Source organism: Ambystoma mexicanum, chromosome 12, assembly GCF_040938575.1.
Source record: "Ambystoma mexicanum isolate Mex_15411 chromosome 12, UKY_AmexF1_1, whole genome shotgun sequence".
In the NCBI taxonomy this organism is placed as follows: Eukaryota; Metazoa; Chordata; class Amphibia; order Caudata; family Ambystomatidae; genus Ambystoma; species Ambystoma mexicanum.
Genome location: NC_090936.1, coordinates 540132440 through 540154248, shown reverse-complemented (window position 1 = coordinate 540154248; position 21809 = coordinate 540132440). Strand labels below are relative to the sequence as shown.

The following is a 21809-nucleotide window of genomic DNA, read 5'->3' as shown; positions in this document are numbered from 1 at the left end:
CCGCAATATCAGCAGCCCACATACCCATAGAGGGATTGCCCGTAGAGGAGAACATAGCGGTAGTTTTATTACTCAGGGGAATAAGATTTAGAAAACCACCGAAGCCAAAGTATGACACATTATGGGAGGTTTCGGTATTCCTGAAACTATTAGCCAGCTATCCAGGGAACAGATACCTCTCACTGAAACAACTGTCAGGGAAACTGGCAATGCTTTTGTGCCTAGTGTTATGTCGGAGAGTAGCAGATGTCAGAGCCCTAGAGGTGAATAGGAAAGTGTACAGACCGGAAGGAGTAACCTTCACTCTAGCCAGAAGAACAAAGACAGATTCAGCGACAATAACCTACCCCTACCTGCAGGAACACCCCAAGTGGTGCGTGGCAACCTGCATAAATGAATATGAACATAGGACCGCAGAGATGAGGTCGATGGGGACGACACAACTGCTTATAGCGCATAGAAAACCTCACAAGGCAGTAGCAACGGCCACCATAGCAAGATGGGTGAGTGAAGTGATGCAATTAGCAGGAATAGTGCAATGGCTCCAAAAGCGCTTTCGCAGGGCGCGATGTTGCAAGATATCCTACGTGCGGCCGACTCGGCCAGTGATACTACCTTTAGAACATTCTATTTTAAGCCTGTACATTCAGTGGCAGAGACAGTGATGACAAGATTTGAACAAGCATAATGCTCGCCTCTGTCTTGACATAGAATGAAGATTACCCCTGCTAATAGCGCAGGGAGTCTTGATTCTATTAAAGACAAGGAGGTGAGCATTACTTTCCCCTCTAGATACACAGGAGAGTCAATGTTGGTGTATAACAATGTACTCATGATACATTTTCCCAAAATAGGGTGTACATCCGCCTCCCTAATGTGCTCTGTTGTAACTTTCATTAGGAGATGACCAGAAGAACAGTTGAGCCAGGTTATTGGGAAACACGAGCTGTTTGAGAGCAAGACCACCAGTTTAATGCAGAAGAATTGCAGAACAGGACAGTGGAGCGAACAGAAACCATGTTTGGACTAGTTCGGAGTTCAGTTGAAGTTGGAGTGCAGTTAAGAGCATGCAAGAAGAGGGAGAGAACAGGACGTGGAAGGACTAGGATCACGTGACCAGGGCATTGAGACTACAGTGGGCCTGGGACAGAAGGGAAATGAAGGTTTCTTGGTTGAAAAAGTAAAATAAAAAAAAGAAATTTCCCATATGGGAAGTTACAAAAATGTGTTTATTGTTGAACCTGCTGGAGACAGGAATACATTGAACATGAAGCATAATGCTCGCCTCCTTGTCTTCAATAGTATCAAGACTCCCTGCACTATTAGCAGGAGTAATCCTCATTGTACCCAAGCAGGAGTTTTCTGATAAAATGTGATACCAATTGTGCATTTTAAAGAGTATTTATTCAGTAACAATGGCCAAAACTATTAGCCTCAAAGTAAAGTAACACATCAAACTGGCCCACACTGGCCAAAACAAAAGTGCCCCACTTTGACCAAGAATACTGGCCCACACCAGCATTTTGCATATTTGGTTCGGCCATAGGCCTATTGCCCTATATGTCAGTCCAAGCCTCAAAGCACATGAAGATAAAAGGTTAAAAGGGAAACAAGTGCAAGAAATAAAGAGAGGGGTGAAGGATCAGAGTGGTCGTGGTTAGGAGGAACAGAGAGCCTGGCGTTTTCGAAAGTCTCTGATTCTACCCCATGAAAAGATTGTATGTGAAAGAAACTGTATATAAGAGAAAACTACATCCTGACAATCTGATCTTGTGTTTGGAAATAGAGGGGCCTAATCTCGGGGAAGGGAACCTTGAGAGGCCTAATAAAGCGGAATACTTATTCTGGAAACAGAGATGGCATAAGCTTGGGGAAGGGACCCCTGACAAGCCTAAGAAGAATTCTGTTATATTTCGTTTGTGTTGAACTTCGTGAAAAGGGGCCTATGCTTGGGGAAGGGACCCCTAAAAAGCCCACTAGAGACATTGTTGAACTTTGTGAAGAGAGGCCTAGACTTGGGGAAGGCAATCCGGAGAGGACTAACAGGAACTGTGTCTTTTTGTTTGCAACTGGAAAGATACAAGCTTGGAGAAGGGAACCCCAAGAGACCCAGAGACATTGTAAACTCCATTGGCTTACTGCAAGAGCCCTACGTGGAAGGTTCCCAGGGCTGCCCTTTTGAGTTGAACTATTAGGAACTGGCACAACTACACTTTTTGGTAAGACTACCTGAAACCAGCTGTGGTTTACATTTCCTTCTTTGAACTGCTATTTTTCTTCAAGAAGACTTTAAGAAGACTTCCTATCACATTTTGTCAAAGAGTCAGGGAAAGTGTAGGTTTAGAGACAGACAGATTTTGGTATTGGACTTTTAGAAATCGAAGGCCCTTAGAAACATCAATTGAGGGAACAATCCCTTTAGAGTTAGGGCCAGTTAGGTACTACACCAACCCCAGAACTTTATTTACTCTCACACTACCCAACAAAATCAAACTGAAACAAGCCAAAAGAGAAGGAAAAAGAGGTGGTTGTCTTGCTGTTGCTTACAAAGATCACCTCAAGATGACAAAAGCAGCACCAATGAACATCCCAAACTGTGAATTACTCTGTCTACACCTAACCTTAGACGACCAAGCAAATCTGATCATAATAGGAGATTTCAACATCTGGTTTGAGGAAGCAAACATCAACTCACGTAAAACACTACAAACACATGAAGTCTCACTGAGCACCTCCCACTGAAAATCATAATTCATGTACAAAGAAAATGTTTGAACATTAGGTGGTATATATACGTATCTGTCATACTTTAAAATAGCAATTAATCGAGTGTGGAAAACAAATAATCTGACATTTTCTAACTTGTGTGTGATATATCAAGCAATCAATTAAATGTTTCAACAAATCTGACCAAATAATGCAACAAACACAAAAATAATCAGCCAACACGTGTTTCGTGCTTAGCTCTTCCTCAAGGATGTTGCTAAATAAATAAATAAATAAGTGCATTTTCCAGACCGCAAACAAATCATAATGCAAGTAAATGACAAACAATCAAGGAACAAACAACACAGAAAAGAATTGAAAAGAGAATATGAGCTCACATTGGTAAGTCATCTCATTAATCACCTTAATTGTAAAATAATGAATACCTTTGCTAATTGATTGTAAAGTTGGAGGTTCATTACTTACTGCGTTTGCACAATGTGAAGGTGCAACATTCACAACACAGTGGTAACTTGTGAGGACATTATATGGAAGGGCACACGCAATCACAATATATTAACCTGCCTAGCTGCACTCGACAAACCCCACGGCATAGTGATACTGTTAACACACATAATCACCCATTACTGGCAACTCAGTTAGTAATGAGTCCTTTGACACAGTGTTAGTCTTCGCCTTCACCAATCCTTCTCCTTCATCACAGTCCTTCATCACAGTCCTTCTCCTTTGCTACAGTCCTTCAACACAGACTTTGACCTTCATTATAGCCTTTCATCATGGTCCTTCTCCTATATCATAGTCCTTCTCTTTTGCTACAGTCCTTCTCATTTATCAAAGTCCTTCTCCATACTCACAGTCCATCTCCTTCACGACAGTCCTTCTTCATTGTCACTCCATCTCCTTCATGACAGTCCTTCTCCTTTATACATCCTTCAGTTTAGTCCTTCTCTTTTTCCTTCATCTCAGTCCTTTTTTGTGGCAGTCCTTCTCCTTCATCAGTCCTTCATCACAGCCCTTCTCCTTCATTAGACCTTCATCACAGTTCTTCTCCTTCATCACAGTCTTTCTCCTGCCTCACAGTCCTTCATCTCAATATTCCTTCATCAGTGTCTTCCTTTGTCACAGTCCCTTTCTTTAATTACAGTGCGTGATCACATTCATTCTCCTTCGTCACAGTCCACCATCACAGTCCTTCTGTTTTGTCAGATTCCTCATCTTTCATCATAGTCTTCCACCGTCATCAGTCTCCCTTCCATCATAGTCCTTCAACTTCATAAGACTCATTTTCATTCATCAGAGTGCTTCATCACAGTCCAAATTTGCTGCAGCTTTTCTCCTTGATCAAAGTCTGTCTCCTACAACCCAGTCCTTTGTCACAGTCCTTCTCTCTAATCATTGTCTTTCTCTTTTGTCACATCCCTTTTTTGTCACTGCCCTTCATCACAGTCCTTCTCCTTTGTCATTGTCCTTCTTCTGCAGTCATTGTTTTTCTTTTTCTCATATTGATTCACATTTGTCACTGTTCCTTTTCATTTTCAGTCCTATTTCTTCATTACAGTCCTCCATCATCACAGTCCTTCTTCATAGTGCTTCACATTTGTAATAGTCCTTTGTCAGTTCTTAACACAGTCATTCTTCATTTCAGTCCTTCTCCTTTGTCAGCCCTTCATCACAATCCTTCTTCTTCACTGTGTTTTTGTTCTTCACAGTCCTCCATCTTTGTCAGTTGTTCATCGTAGTCTTTCACCTATAACAGTCTTTCATCACAGTTCTCCTTTATAACAGACTTAGTCTTCTCCTTCACCATTTCTTCTCCTTCATCACTGTCCTTCACTGCAGTTCTTCAACTTCATCAAGGGTGTCCTCCTTCATCACAGTCATTCACCTTCATCACAGTGGTGCTTAGTCATAGCCCTTCTTCTTCACCACAGTCTTTCAACACAGTCTTTCTCCTTCATCTCAGTCTTTCAACAAGGTCCTTCTGCTTCTCCAAAGTCTTTCTCTTTTGTCATAGTCTTTTACCTCCATCTCAGTTCTCCTTTTTCACAGTCCTTCTTTCTCACAGTCCTTCTCTTTCATCACAGTTCATCAGTCCTTCTCCTTCATCAAAGTTCTTTGTCATCGTCCTTGTCCTAGTCCTTTTTCAAAGTCCTTCTCTTTTGTCACAGTCCTTGTGCTTTGTAGGTCCTTCTCCTTCATCACAGTCCACTTCTTCATCACAGTCCTATTTCTTTATCAGTAGTTCATCACAGCCATTCTGCTTCAACAGTCCTTCATCACAGTGTTTCTCCTTTGTCGCAGTTGATCTCCTTTATCACTGTCTTCCTTTGCCACAGTCCTTCTCCTTTGTCACAGTCCTTTTTTGTTTCAGTCCTTGACATTCATCAACGCTCTTTTCATTTATTGCAGTCCTTTGTCACAGTCCTAGTCTTCTCCTTCACCAGTCCTTCCTTTTCCTTCATTAGAGTAATTCTTCACAGTCCTTATCCTTTTAGCACAGTTTTTCTTCTGCACTTCATCACAGCCCTTCATCAATGTCCTTCTCCATGATCATAGTCCTTTACCCCAGTTCTGCTCTTCATCACAGTCTTTTATCAAGGTTGTTTCCCTTCATGGCAGTCCACCCTTGTCACATCCTTCATCAGAGTCTTTCTCCTTCATCAAAGTGAAATCATTTCTCCTTTGTCACAGACTTTCTCCTTCATCAAAATCCTTCATCATCGTCTGTCTCCTTCAACATAGTTGTTCTCCTTTGTTACAGCTTTTTTTCATGTGTAATATTCCTTCTTCTTTGTCCTAACCCAACCGCCGCTGGAAGAGTCTCTCAGTTAGAGTTGCAATCTCTTACTCTCTGGCTCCCTTTCTGTATCACTTCAATTATCTTTTCTTCTTCCCCACCCCTCTATATGCCTCTATCTCTTTCTCCTATCTCTCCATCTCACTTTCTATTGTTATTGTTACCTCTTTCTCCCATCATCCTCATCATTATTATCATATTTTTATTGTGTAGCAAAAGTCATTAAAATATAAAACAATACATTTTCATGGAAATATACATAAAAAGTATCCATAGATCACAATCCATAACAAAGAGATAACCATACTAAGAAACGAGCAATACAAATGACAAATTCTATAAAACAACCCCAATGTTCCTATTGCACAGGTCTTCCTATCTGTGTTTGAGCAAAACCAGCAAACCTAGGTAGCAAGGGCATTACCTTTTTGTGCCATCCGCAGTGAAATAGTGTGGCACTACTTTCATCACCCTCTAGTCCTCAGTGCATATGCAGCATGTCATGGCCTCCGTATGCATTGTAATATTGTTTGACCTAAAGAGGGGTAGGAGACCCCTTTCACAACCATCTGCGATAACACAGGCAAAGAGTAAGGAGTGTACCATGGTCTCACAGTCTTATTATTCCATCCAGTCTTGGTACTGCCTTAGTACTGCCCTGGGTGCCCTAGGTGCCCTGCCGTGCCCCACCTAGCCTCACTTAGCAGCCAGATAGCTGAGAGGAAGGCATCCCAATCTAAATTGAATAAATACGCCCTAGCTTCCTTTTGTATACTTGATACCATAAAACCCTCCACCCCCACATATCCTTGTGTTGCAAATACCCAGGCATCAAGGGGCATTTCTCTGGGAAACCCATCATCTCCCCATTAACTTCCAAAAACCCTTCCTTACTTCCCTCGGTGAATCCCTTACCATCATAGCTAGAGCATCACACAGGATTCCAAAGAATTACCTGCAACTTTCCTCTTGAACCTATGCACACTGCTGGCAGATTGGCCTAATTTATTCCCACTCATTTGTACCTGTGTACCCCCATTCTTGTATTATCAAAGCAGACAAATGTATACATTTGGCAGGGCCCATCACCATTATCTTTGTTTTTGCTCTTGTTAAGGACCAGCTTTTTTCCAATGCAAGTATTACAAAATTAGCCCATTAATTTAAGCATTCCTATTTCCGTGTGAGTAGCACAGCTTTGTCCTTAAATATACAGAGTGGAATTTCTTTGTATCCCACCCTGAGCAGCTCCAGTTGCTGGCCAACCAGAAATTACACTAAATCATTTAGGAATAAGTTAAACAAGGTGGAAGCCAACACACCGCTGACATCCATCTTTGCATACAAAATGCATCATCAGTAGTACATTGGGGTCATAACTAACTCTTGCAACAAAACCATTGTGAAGCAACCTTAGTTTATCCATGTACACGTCCCTCCGCTCTTCCATGCTTAGTAACTCCCACAAGAACTGCATATTCACAGAGTGGAATCCCCTTTCATATCTACACATCTCTTTGTCCCATCTTTCCCTCCTTCTCACTGGGGAGTGCTTTAATGGTCATCAGGAAATCTTACAAGAGAAGGCTACAAAAGAATGAAAGGAGAATTTGTAAGCAGGCTAGATGGAAGAAATGTGATGCATTGAGGCAAGGAGGCTGACCGTGTTAAGGCCCCGAGGGCAGCAAGGGTCCCTTAACGATAGCAGCAGTAAAATAATAAAAAAATAATAAACTTACCTTTCCTACGGCCCCGACTGGGGCGCAGAGTGCTACTGAAAGCTGCAGTCCATTTTCATTGTTGATGACTGTAATATCATCAACATGAAAACGGAATGTGTAACAACAACACTGCGGGCCTGGTGCCACGCAGGAAAGGTACTTTCATTGTTTATTTTTAGGGGAAAACAAGACACCATTAGCACCCATGTAGGAAACTACACGGGCACTAAGTTGCGTGGGAAGGTGGAGCGGGGAATGGAGGTGCATGACACTTCATTAAAGTGCTCGGAATGTGTGCTTACCTTTATGAATATAGCCTGCCTTCCGAGCATTTTCATTGGCTCCGGGTGCCTGCCAGAGTGTTAATGTTCAATAATGTTCTTCTATTATGTTAAAACAACTCCTCTTCAAGCCTGCATATGGATCTTTGTGTAGCAGTTCTGCTTTTGCAACTGGGAGCCTTGCTTGGTTGGAGGGTTTGAGAAATGCACGAGGCGATATGCCCCAAGGCAGCGGGCCCTCCCTGTGGGTAACGACCCGCCGCCCAAGTTAAGGGCCTGAGAGAATCGAAGGTCCCTTAAAGAGGGTGGCGGGCCATTGCCCACAAGGTGACCCCAGCCACCAAGGGGCATATAGCCATTAGCACCAGTGTAGCATGCTACGCGGGTGCTAATGGCTTTTTAAAAAAGAAAATATAAAAAGGAAAGTATTTTCCAACATGGCCACCATGGAAATGGAAGGCGGGGCTCCATATGCTAGGCAATTCTCCTCTGAACAAGAGTACCAACAGCAACCCCAGACACGTGTTTCAGCCTTTTTTGGGCCTCATCAGTGAGGTGAAGCTGTGCCTCTCTGAGCACAGTGAGCTACCGAGAATGAACACAGCCAAATAACCTGGTCTATGTGAAGGCGGTCGCTCAGGAGGGTCTACAACTACGTTTTAGCTCACTGCACATCATTTAGTTTGATCTATTTTTAAAGAAAATACCTATTTTAATGTAATCATATTTTAAAATAATTTTATTTTCGAAATTATAGGTTTTCAATAACACAATTCAATGTGAATTCATGGCTACAAATTCAGTAACTTTTACACCTCCTTATTTTTCAACATATTTTATGTTTCTCAACAACAGGTTCAGGGAGATCCTCAACAGAGAATCTGCCACCAACTTGTAGGAAAGTGACCATTTTGGAACATTGGCTAAGTGTGGGATGAGGGGTGCAGGTTTCAGGAGTGTGTTATGTGAATGTGTGTGTTGTCGTAGTGGCCGAGTTGATGTGCAAATGAGTGGATTCACATAGTATGATTTCAGCCAGAGCTAACAATCTAGAACAAGGCCCTTCTAGTCCAATTTCAGGTCAGCTCATGTGACTCACAGTTGATGCACTTCTGTGTGGCCTTCACCGATCTTATATAGAGCTCAAACCTCTCAAGGAATTGGAGTTTGAGCTAAGAAAAAACCCTACAACTAGTTCATTCCCAGGTCTCTCCTACTGTGTCTTCGGATAAACGGCCTCATTAAGAGGTTGGCGGTAACCCACCGGTGGTGCTGCCAACCCCATAACACTGTTACCACTGCCAGATATCCCAGTGCCACCGGGATATCACAAGTGGCGGAGGTAATGGTTACTCCCCATTTCCATGGAGTCCAACAGGACTCCATGGAAATGGGGTCACTGAAGCACCGTCACTGTGGCAACTTGAGCACCTGGCCATATTAGTGGACTAACAAATCGGGCTCTCTCCCCCCCCCCCCCGTTTTCCCATATTTTTCCCTGTTTTTTGTGCATTATTCACAAGCATCTTTTTGGACATACCAATTTGGTTCTACTCTGACTGAATTCACTCTGACCTGTGGAACTTTACCCATTGGACATCTAACTTAAAACAGAGTGACAAGTCAGCCTTTGTTATAACATGGGGACCAAACAATTGGCCCGCATATTCATTCTAATTGTGTTACAGAACAACTGAACAACTTGTTGATACAACTGAAAAAAACCTGTTTTTTTCCGTTCACTGTGCACAAATATGTTTTCTTGCACCACTAGATGACACTAACCCACTCACTGTGTGACTTCTGAACAGCGAGAGTATCCATTGTGAAATTGTTTTTCCAACTATTGTACTTATGTTTCTTTTTCTGTTTAGTAATTAGCCAGCTTATGGCTCATGATTTCTTGGTTAATATAAAAAATCAATAAATTGAATTCAATTACAATTAAGAATGAGGGATTTGTGCCTTCTTCTATCACGTTTGATGACCTAATAATGCATGTAAAGGATATTTGGCTTACTATTTTGAAGCACTACCCTGAAGTTTTCATAATAGAACTATATAGACACCCCGGCATTAGGACAGTGTCTTTAAGTTTATCTGTGGATGGAGCCTTTTCTGTTCCTCAGTGAAAACAATGCCCGTAGGGGCCTGAGTTTCATGCCCCTACTGGCATTGTTGTAGTATGACGGTCTGGAAAGGGTGCCGGTACATTGCTACTGGTACCCTTAGTTCCGGACTGCCATACTTGTAATGAGGCCCAATATCTTCTGAAGAAAATTCTTTAAGGTCTGGTACAAGTACTCGATTAAGCTATCGGTCTAAGAGTGTTATATGGAGGTGCAGATGGTTTCCACCTGTAGGAGGTTGTTCACTTCCATCATGACCCAGGAAATGAGTTTGCTAGTCTGTAAGGATCTCCTTAGAAAAACCTACCTGAATAAAGTACAGCATCAAATGCTTGATCATGCTTACAGCAGTGTTACTACTTATGGCCAGTTACCAGATGGCATAGTCGCAAATAACTAGGGTATAATGTTTCCTGATTTGGATATGGTGAGGTGTCCAATTATATCCATGCCTATCCAAGAACGGGGTTCTGCAGTAATGGGCAAGTGCTGTAGTCCTCTCAAATGTCTGCTGGCACATGGTACATTTGGAACAAAATGTCTGAATATCCCAATGTATGCAAGGCCAGAATAAATTGCTGAGGATGTGGTTCTGGGTCTTAGTGATCCCCTTATGCCCCGCAGAAAGTAGGGATGGGCCAATTCTGTCTGTGTACTTTTGTATTATTCATGACCTTGTTTTTTCACCAAATATGGGCCTGTTCCATTGAGGTCTTCTTCGGCGGAAATAGCGGTATCAAATATGAGATCCTCCTGTTGTGCCAAATAAAATCCCTCCCTAGAGCTGAGCTCTTCAGCTTCACAGGTCAGGGCTGGAAATGAGGGCAGGGAGGTGAGGTCTGTCCCCTCTGCTAGTGACTGATCCAGTGGAAGATATGCAAAACCAATCTATTAGTTCTGTCTAGCTGTGGGAACTTTTCTTGGTTAATGGCTATGTACTGCTCACAAATTAGCTGGGCAACAGCACACCCCTTCTTCACTAGAGTATGTCATGATTAAAGAGGAGGAATTTCACAGGTCCCCAATAGTCTTGATCAATAAGTCCATAATACTATCAATAATTATAACAATTACTAAATGTGGCTAGCACCTAAGATGGCTTTTTGCCTGTCCTTTGGCCATATTGTTCCTTGGCCTTATTCCTGCCCTCTTGGGTCGGGAATTGCCATATATGGAAAGCTGGATCTTTGTGATTCCATTGAGATTATTTTCTTGAAGACAATTTCATCTAATGTTGTTGTTGTTTTGTGACATTTCATAGCAAATGTATGCAGGGGAGACCCCCCCCCGGGAGACCCCACCCACAGTCCCCCTAATCCCCCACCTTCATTATTTCCCTAACCCACCCCCCGCATACATTTGCAGTGAAATTTGTTAACCTAGATTCAATGAAATCATCTTTGTGCAAATCTTCTGCAATTAAATCTACCTATACCAGGGAAGCCCTTTCCCAGGGAAAGCTGCTGCTTTCCCTGGCAAAGAGGTGGTTTGTGTGTGAGCTCAGATGTAGGACATGGGACTGTCTGGTCCCAGTACACATCCTGGTACCCAAATGTTTGTTGCTGGGAAGATGTTGTGGACAATGGCTATCCATAATTGGAGAGCCAATGCCAATTTCAATGGTTCAGATCCTGAATCCTTACCATTGGCGAGATTCCAGTCCAGATCCTGGATAAAATGAGGACTCCTGCAGCCAGTCTTCGAATCATCATTGGAGCCAAGTTCATTGGAGCCAAGTCTTCTAATAAGACCAGCTCACTGATGACCTGAGGACAACCCCTGCAGCTGACCAGCACCAGCTCCAATGAAGTCCTGGTGAAGCCCTGTTCCTCTGCCTTATCTCAAGAAGACCCTCATCAGTCCTTCAACCCCTGGACCGGTGGGAGTAACCAATCTTGAACCCTGCTTTAGGATCAGCACCTTTCGAGCCTTAGGAGGTGTCCCTGGACCAACTGGGAGACTGGCCAGCTAACTCCTGGACAACCTCGCTACAGCCATCACCATTTTGAGAACATCCTTGGAACTTGGAGAATCTTCAACTTGTACTACAAGATGTCAGCTCCAGCATTTTACTAGCCTTATTGCATCAACAGTAGATGTGCAGGACATGCTCCTTTGTATATCCCTGGACGATAGAATTTCGCAGCCTGATCATGGTGACTCCTGTTGCAATCCATATTCTTTGTATCCTAGAGGTGTTCTGAGGTCGCTTACTCCACAGAAGTGGTATATTTTTCTTAGTTTGCAGATGAATGAGGTTGTCATGAAGCAAATTCAGTTTTGGACAGTTGTCACTTATTGTGTTAACAGGTGTCACATGTCCGAGGGAACACACAACTACTGGCACCAGAGTAAGATTAAAGGGTTTGTCAAAAGGAAAACATAAAGACTATTGCATGGAAATCAGTTCAGGATGACTGTACAATAAAGATTCTTGGGAGATGTAGTCCTTGACCTCAGGATTATAAATGAAGGACATCAAACAAAAGGGTATTCAGAAAGTTTCAAACAGGAACTTTGCCTGTTTAGGTTGCTCCAGCATTTAGTCTTTATCACTTCTTCTGGGGAATACAAGACACATCTACCTCTCTTGGTATATAGGGATTCCTCTCTTTGTCTAGTGTCCTAAATGTCCCCCCCTTCACTGGGGCTCTCTTTCTCTCTTTTAATTAACACCCTCTTCCAGGTCCAAGCCTCTCTCCCCTTCTGTACTTTTACTCAGGGATATAGTGCCTGCTTACCTTTCCACACACAGGGATATAGTTCTCTGCTCACCAATCCACACACAGGGATGTAGTGACCTACTCACTCCCCAGGGATATGGCGTCTTACTCACTCTCTCTCTTCACAGCAGCACACCCCTTTACTCGATTCCAGGATCACTCCTCTCCTGTTGCACATCCCGCTTCTAGGGTCAAAGTCACTACTTTTTCTACGTCCCTTCCCTTGGACCAGGGCTCTCTTTCTTTTGATGTCAATGGGGCTCTTCTCCCCCTCACTGGAACCCACCCGTCTTCAGGGATTCAGGGGTCGCCTCTCCCCTCACTGGAGCATTCCCATTTTTTTGGATTTAGGGTGCCTCTTCTACTTCTCAGTTATAAAGTCATCACCTTTCTCCCATTGGCTGAGGCAAACATTTGAATTGATTGTTTCATTGGCTTCCTATTCCAAGCCAGGGAAAGGAAGTCTTTAAAAGACTTCTCGCCATCTTGGATTTCTTTCAGTTGGTTTCCAGGTGAAGAACTAGTTTGTCTGCTGCTCTGCTCCTGTCTTGCCTACTGGCTTTCCACCTGCAAAGAAGTTCATTTTGTGAGTTTCTGATGTCTGAAAGACGATCCCAACGGACAGGAATACCGCTAGTAAGTTCCTACATGGGTAAAACCGTTTTCCCTTTGGGAAAGAGAAAGGACGTATTTTGCATCTTAAATTCTGCAGCTGCAGGGGAGGGAGAAAATTGTTCTCCTTCACAAGTGCTACTGCTTGGGGCTGGTGTTGGCATAAATTAGGTTTTTCCCTTTGAGGGTCTGCACCTGTTTGGTAAGGGGTCTCCTTGGATGTGCTAGTGTTTCCCCACAGCTTATGTTTCCGTGAATCCCTGAAAGGCACTCCCGAATCCTCTCTGGGTTTTGAATCACTAAATCGGATGCATCTTGGGATATGCAGTCCTGAATACCCTGTTTCATTGACCTAGTAATGTCTAACTAGTTGATGTCTCACGGGGATTGGGAACAGTTTAGGGCTAGTCCTGTTATTCCTACCTGTAGGCGGATCAGGGACTGGATGCAAAGTTGGAACTGTGACTTTGTCACACAGGGCAGGGTGAGGGTAAAGACATGGATTGTCAAGTGGCAGAGGTTCAATAACAAGACGAGAAATACCCATGTTTTTTGTCCCTTGTATTTGTAACTGAGAGAACCAATTTTCATGTCAGCCGGCATTCAAACATTGCCACAGGTCCAGGTGTTACATAATCAACAGCAAGGAAAATCAGAAAATTACCACAAGTGAATCAGAGAGAGAGAGTGATAGGGGCGATGAAGTGAGAAAGACAGAGTGTCAAGTAGAAATAAACAGAGCAAGAGAACAATCCAGAAAAAAGAGCCTGGCAGCAAGTGTACTGATTAGAGCTATGCAGGTAGATACAGTAGGAATACCAAGGAGAAAATAAAGGAGAGATAGGTAAGAATCTCACCTGGAGACCGAAAAGTCCAATTTTCATCACTGTCAAAGTGGACATTGCCTGCCCTCTGGGGATCCCCAGGGAAGAATGCATGAGCCACCATACCTCCTGCCCCATCAAAAGGGTAGCCATCTTGGTGCTCTGATTTGATGAACTCCACAGAGATATCCGGGCTACGGGCCCCAACCTCATGAAAGGTTAGGGGTACTGCTTCACTCCAAACCTTCAATGCGTAGTACATCAGCACTCGCATTGTCTCCCGGCTCAGCTTTGCACGACGGGGGTACGTTTTCACCCTGCAGACAGAAAACGACAAGTGGATAATTCATTTCTGGGCTAAACAATGTATTATACTAACAATATTAGGCATGAATAGATGACATAAATGAAGGCAATTGATAGGGGTAGCGGACAGGAAAGGGGAAAATAGCAGAAGGAAGAAAACAGCCATGGAGGCAGAGAGTAGGAAAGGTGAGCGGTGGCTGAGATGAGGGCATAGAGTAGAGGCTGGACAAAGCACATATGATAATGAGGTGCTGAGAAGGGACTGCAGCCATCTTCCAAATTCCACCTACTTCCATGAGAGGTTCTTTTTGGTCCAGGTTGATCCGACACTTCTTCCCACTCTCGTGCCTCCCGACTGTCTTATCCGGTCCTTCTCCTCAGAGACTGCAGCGCGCAGGTCTGGCAACGAGCAACGAGGCATCCGGATCAATTCCAGCGTAGCATTATCTAGGAGGAATGAGCAGCAGACAGAATGTCACAGAAGAATCATTTGGTTGTGTGTGTATTTTGGGGCATATATATACATCCACTCTTACATCTTTGTAGCGGCTGTGACACTGCTGGCATACATCCCAAACATGCCAGAAATTCAGCATACTTGCCAACTTTGCTAAAGTGTCAGCATCCTCCTCAACTTCACAGTGTTAACATACCTCCAAACCCATTGTCAGCATACCTAACAACAGTGCCCGGGTGTCAGAACATGGCTGGTGATGGTGAATTGTAGCATCTGACTGTGACAGAGTGTAGGCATACTTAGGAACTGTGCCATCCTGTCTAGATGAATGCTAACTGTGCCAGGGTGTCAGCACTTGTGCCAAAGGGTCACCACACTTCAGAAATCTGACATCAATTCAGCATACCTTCTACTTGTGTAGAATTGCTTAGTGCTGTATTTTGTTGTTGCATTGTTGTGCTTGAGAAGGAGAATGTTCTGGAAACATGCTATATTAGATTTAATGCAACTGATTGGGTTAAAAAAGTTGAGCAATTAACAATGCCATGTATGTATATTTCATCAATAAGAGCCGCTTTAAGGGTACATACCCCAAAGTAAACTTCATGTGCGGGCATGGCACAAAGAAATAATTAGTAGCCCATCTTCCCCATTATAACCAAAGCATCCTTCCCACTAGGACCTGGCTTGGAAAGTAAACTTCCCCAGTGGTTGTGCCTCTTCAGCATTGCCAGTATCTATCCTAGCTGTTAATACTTTGTGATGTCAGCCTATGTCCCAACAGGACCCCTTGTGCAAAGTATGCATGCCTTCAATTGAGGCCAAATTTGGACTTTGGGCAATACCTTCCCGCTATTCCTCCCAGGTGTGCCTCTGTCTGAGTAAATGACCATTATTTGATATTTACGTTGACCTCCTGTGCTTTTTCTGCTCTAAATATTCCATAGTTTCACCTTCCAGATTGATTGGGAGTTTGAGCAGGACTTCCACTCTGGGCTTATGAGTGTACCACATGCTATGATTTTGAAACATCTAATTAAAAAGGTAACCAGCATGTACAGATGGACAGCTGGTGTACGATGAGGACATAGGCTGGTTCTGATTGATGATATTACCCAGAGCCACTTCTTCCAGAGATGAGGCAATCACCTCTCTGGAGTCAATCAGTCAGAGCTGCACTGCTTCAGTAGAGGGAATGAGTATGGCAGACAGCCATGTTTAGAAAACTGACTTCAGGGTATCGTTTTAAATACCAGTGTTCCCTTATTTACATACTATTTTACATTTTTATCTCAAAACACGTCATCCATAAAAGCTATAACTTCAAATAAATTTCATGACCTTTTAAAATTGTTCAGGGAGATAAGGCAAAAATCTTAGATTTTAATTTAAATAAGAATTTCGGATATGTCTTGTTCATTGGGGCACGCTCGAGATTTCAGAATAGTTAGTTACCTTGCAAAATAATATCACACTTTCATGTAGTGCTTGATATTGGGTTACTTGCTCTTTCCCAGCCTCAGATGGATGAATGGTTGACTTAGCTCTGTTAGGGCTTCAACCGGCACCTTACAGGCTGAAAACAGATGTCCCAGACAAGCCATTCATTTTCTTGCCTAAGATGTTAGCAAGAAGATGGTAGGGGGTAGGTAACCGGTAAAGGAAGTTGCTGATGATTGTAGTATTACAGAAGAATGGGATGGGCCGATGAGAGGGAGGAAGAGCGATCACAGGAGGAGAAAGAGGAAAATGTCACGTAATTGGCAAGCTAGCAGCATCCCGTTTACGTACCATATAATAAAGTTATGAATGAAAAATCTAATTTTAAGTGTTCATACTTTGATTGTGACAAGTAAAAAGTGTGTACTCAACACACTAGAAATAACACTTGCAAAGTCTATAGCATAGGCACTGAAAAGGCATTTGCAAGTTATTGCTTTCAGTGATCAGGAAATCCCATCAATTGCCATAGCACTCACATTGTCCCTCTTTATGCGTTTAGCGGTAGTTCTGCAGCAATTCCGAACTGCAGCCAAACAGAATTACCATTACCGCCACTTGGTCACATGGATTTACCCCAGGATTACAAGTGGTGGTAGGTGGTGTAAGTCCCCATTTTTTGGTGTCCATGGGACTCCATTTGAATTTGGTGGAATCAGCGCCAGATGTAATTCCACCAATATTTCAGATTTTCTGGCGGTAAAGTGGTGGATTTACCTCCTGCATGATGCTGGAGGTAAATCCTCCACTTCAAGGACAAACTCAGGATTTGGCAGGGCGATAAAAGTGGTGGTAATTCCATTGCCATCATTTTTCTGCCAATCGTCAAACTCGGAATGAGTCCATTAACTCTTAGGTACTCACATAATTCACAGTGTTTGCCATCAAAGCTTCCGGTAGCTACATCACTGCAATCAGAGCGGAATGATCTGACGAGTGTGCAGAAACCGGTGAGTTTACCATTGTTGGGTAATTCTGGGACTCTCTGTATTCAACCACTGGCTACTGATAGTAATTTTGAAAACCAAACTAATATAAAGACGTCACAGTGGCATAACAAGAACATTGCAAAAAGAGAAGAAAATAAAGGTTATAATCATTGCTACTAAGGCCATCGTAATTGCTAGTACAAAGAGGGAGCACTATTGAAGCAAGCTAATCATAAACCACCATTGCCAAAGCTAAGAGAGGGCAATATTGAAGCAAGATAACCATAACCACCATTGTCAAAGCCAAGAGAGAGCAATTCTGAGGCAAGCTAATTATAACTATTATTGCCAGAGTAAAGAAGAGGCAATAGTTGAGGAGAACATCAACAAGCATTGCCTAAGCCAAAGAGGGGTAAGTATAATACAGACACATTGTGCCTCATTACGAGGCTGGCGGTAGCCGTGCCTATAGTACAGGCATGGCTGCCATAGGTGTTGTTTTTTATCCGGCGTCCAGAAAAGGGCAATTACCGGGTCATTACGACCTTGGTGGACCCGGTGATTGCCCTTTTCTGGGCGCCAGAAAAAATTATCCCCCATTCCCATTTGAGCTCGATAGGGCTCAATGGGAATGGGGAGGGTGGTAGCAACAGTACCGTTATTAACGGTATCGTTGCTACCATCAAGTTCTACTTCGGTGCCGGTACAGCCATCCGGTAAATCCTGGTGGCTGCAAGGGCACCCTCAAGCAGAACTCATAGTATGGCGGTACGGTAGCAACGGTGCCGGTAGCAATACCGGCGCCGTTGTTGCCTTACTGCCATACTTGTAATGAGGCCCATTGTCAGCAGTCTTTTGATGTAAAAGTGGGAAACCAAGAGTGGCAGGAGAGGAGACCTCCTGGTAGAAAGGATGAAGGAGGAGAGGAGAATAACCTGCAAGTTGTGAATTTGATGTAGTAGAAAGTCAAAGACTTTTCTAAAAAGTTTGAAGTAACCCTCCCAGCATAGTAATTATAGTAGTGTTAGGAGCTTTTGTGCTTACAGGAGAGTATACCAGGATACCGACCTTCGAGCGGTAGTCCTGGCAGTTTAGTGGACCAGGAAGAATTAATGAAGTACTGAATTGTGGTTTAAAAGTTGTGATTAAGAATAAGTGGTAAATCAACTAAAGTCTTTAATAAATTGTGGAGGAATCATCCTGACAAAACATTGTAGTTGATGTAGAAGAATTCTTGAACAGAATATGTTTTGAAATCAGAACTTCTAATTCTCACTTCTTTTCCCCCGTAACAAAGAATTGGTGCGGAAATCTCCTGGAGTATAGCCTGTGCTTACCCAAAGCCAATACATGTGTCTCCTAGAGTAAGGCCATAGCAGACATTGGTAGTTCCTGTAGTACCAATACAGATACATTAAAATACAGATAAACTGAAGGAAGCACATAGGTAGCATTCTCAGTATATATAAGTGCAACACAAGTCCATTATTTGTTGATTATAGACATAGCTATAAATAAACCAAAAACACTATTTTCTATAGTAAAATAAATATGTAAACTGAAGAACTGTATGTCACTCCAGCTAATAAAATTGAAATGTAATGGTTTTGCAAAATTCTTATAAAGGCAACATTTCTCAAATATGAGACGAAATAGTCTCCTTACCAGTAAATACGGAGTCTTGGGATTGTAAAACATGATTTGTCTGGGAATCTTTTGCTTTGATTGATCTTGAGTCTGTTTTTAACCTTATGTCAGTCTAAAACCTTCTTTTTTGCTGAAGATCCTCGTCCAGCAAGAACGGTAAAGGACCTCTTTTCAGTTTGCGCACCTTACTTTTTAGAAGTGCTCCACATTTCCTTGAGACAAGGATTTTTTCCTGCGTCTTTGAAAACAGTTTATGTGCACCCTCTATTAAAACAAGTGAACCTGGATATTAACTCTTTATACTATTACTGGGCTGTCACATCTCTCCCATTTCTTGGTACATTTCTGGAATGAGTAGTAGTCCTACAATTAAATGACTGGATAAAAAAGCAGAATCATCTAGATATATTTCAGTCAGGTTTCCGAGCTGACTTGATTCCACTGCAGCATTTGATACTATCGACAATGGGATCCTCCTGAAGACATTAAAACAAAAAATGGCTATCGGAGGACTAGTTTTAAAATGGGTACAGTCAGACTTGATTAATCAGAGATAAATAATTGCAATGGAACAAGAGCACTCAGACCCTTGCATGATGCCTTTTTGGTATCCCCCGCGCTTTTTAATATATATACATGGAGCAACTGGGTGATTTTATATCAAAACCGAAGATATCAATACATCAATATGTAGACGATACACAATTGTAACTACACATTTCTGCAAATGGAGATTTAAACATTTAAGCAAGTGTCTTAGTGATATTGAGAGTTGGATGGCTATGCATTTTTAAGACTGAGTCCAACACAAACAGGGTTCCTGCAACCTTTCACATGGGAAAATCGATTCATCATTGATTGAAAGCTTCCACAAAGTGGACATTTCTGGAGCTCCTAGACAGTTTGCAACTACAGTAAAACCTTTGGGTTTTATTTATTTATTTATTTATTCAAATTTGTTGAGCGCACATCAGCCCAGAAGCATCGTGGCGCTTGTTACAGACATCTTAGTTGCAAAGGAAACCGTAGTTACAAGCAGTACATAAATTACAGAGGAAATATATACAATAGCAAGGCAGTATATTTACATGGCTTCCTGAAGTTTGCTAGTTATTTAGCAAGGAACAAGGTTTTCAGTTTCCTGCGAAAGATGGGAAGTGAGTTTTCCGTTCGGATGTCTGAAGGGAGAGCGTTCCATGTCTGTGCTGCAATGTAGGGAAAACCTAGACCTCCGGCTTTGGCTTTTTTGATGCGTGGGGTGCAGAGTAGGTTAGCGTATTGCGTCCTAGTGGGACGTGTGGAGGAAGGTTTGAGGATGGTATCTGAAAGATAGGGCGGGGCGGAGAGGGAGAGGCATTTGTGAGTGAGGGTGAGGATTTTGAGGGTGATCCGTTCTTTGACTGGGAGCCATTGGGCTGAGATCCTGGCCTGGGTGATATGCTCTCTTCTTGGGATACTAAGAGCGGCCCGGAGAGCGTTGTTCTGTGTGATTTGTAGTCTATTTATGTTTTTGGCTGATGTGCCTGCTAGGAGAGCATTGCAGTAGTCCAATTTGGCTCCAATGGTTGCCCTCGCTATGGAGAGGCAGTTAGGTTTAGAGAGGTAGGGCTTGATGGCGTTTATAAGTTTGGTGGTGTGTGCGGATGCGGAAGTGATAGCGCTGACTTGTCTAGTCATAGATAGCGAAGAGTCAAGGTATACTCCCAGTGTCTTGACGGCTGTGGACACGGGGATGATGAAGTTGTCAATTGAGAAGTTAGTGTACAGTTTGTCTAAGGTGTTCTGTTGACCTAGTATCAAGATTTCGGTCTTGTCACCATTGAGGCAGAGGCCATTAATTGCCATCCAAGCCTTGATGATGGAGTAGATAGTGTGGAGTGCCTTTGCGTCTTCATTGTATGAGCCTGAGAGGGGTAGAAGTACTTGTGTGTCGTCCGCGTAGTTCGTGTAGGTGATGCCGTATGAGTCAAGTTTGTCAAAGAGGGGCTTGGTGAACAAGTTATAGAGTGTGGGTGCAGTGCAGGAACCTTGAGGGACCCCGCAGTGGATTGTCGTGGGTTTGGCGTTAGCGATGTCCGAGAAGACTTTCATGGCCCTGCCTTCGAGGAAGGAAGTGATCCAGGCGGCTGCTTCTTTGGAGAAGTTGGCTGAGTGCGTGAGGTGGGAGGTGAGAATCTTGTGATCAACCAGATCAAACGCGGCTGAGAGATCTAGAAGAAGCAGAAGAGTCGGCTTGCCTTTGTCCATGATTTGGGTGATCTGGCTCTTCAGATCTACCAGGGCTGTTTCTGTGCCATGTCCTTTCCGGAAGCCCGATTGCCTCGTCCCGAGGATGGAGTGGGTTTCCAGAAAGTGTTGGATTTGGCAGTGTGCGGCTTTGTCCAGTAATTTCAGCAAGAATGGCACAGTGGTTATTGGTCTATAGTTGTTGGGTTGTGAGGGGTCAAGAGTCGGTTTTTTTAGGAGAGGCCGGACCCAAGCCTCTTTGAGGTTGGCTGGGATGATGCCTGTTTTAAAGGACGCATTGATAAATGCCGTGAGGAGCGGCGCAAGGCAGTCTGCGCAGTCTTTGACTAGTTTAGGTGGGCAAATGTCGCCTTTGCATGGGGAGGGTTTGAGGTTTATTAGAAGGTTAATAATTTCTGTTTCAGTGACATCTCTGAAGGAGAAGTCAGGTATGGTGGGCTTGGAGGAAGTGGGTGGGGTGTTGGTCGGTTTGGTTCCTGTATGGTGAGGAAGTGCTTTGCAGTGGTCTTTGATTTTCTTTTGGAGAAGGTCAATTTTGTGAAGCATGGCAGCTTGAATGCTGGTACACCACGCTTCATCTTTGATTATTTCATCTGGAGTATTAGGGGGGGAGATGAGCTCATTAAAGATTGCGAAAATCTCTTTGGAGTGTGACTTGGCATTGGCGATACGAGTGTTGAAGGCGTTGGCTTTGGCATTGGAGATAGCTCTCTTGTATTGGTGGGAGATTAAATTGAATATGTTTTTGGTATTGGTGCAGGGGTCAGATTGCCAGTTTTTTAGTGCTGCTCTTTTGTGGGATCGCATTGAGTGCAGATCTTCAGTAAACCAGGAGTTGGAGTGTAAGGATTTCTTTTCTTTTTTCCATTCAAGTGGTGCTATTTCATCGATAGCTTTGGTGAGGACATC

General features: G+C 43.2%; 1 protein-coding gene across 2 annotated transcripts in view; it reads right to left on the bottom strand.

Annotated features, from left to right (window-relative positions):
* The window catches only part of LOC138513759 (matrix metalloproteinase-17-like), a 318211-nt gene that overhangs the window by 139086 nt on the left and 157316 nt on the right, over positions 1–21809 (bottom strand). For both annotated transcript variants that reach the window (XM_069628846.1, XM_069628847.1), the window contains exons 3-4: positions 14411–14567; positions 13848–14131 (exon numbers count right to left, since the gene is read on the bottom strand). In XM_069628846.1, the coding sequence (XP_069484947.1) occupies positions 13848–14131; positions 14411–14567 (441 nt within the window). The remainder of the gene's footprint in view (positions 1–13847; positions 14132–14410; positions 14568–21809) is intronic.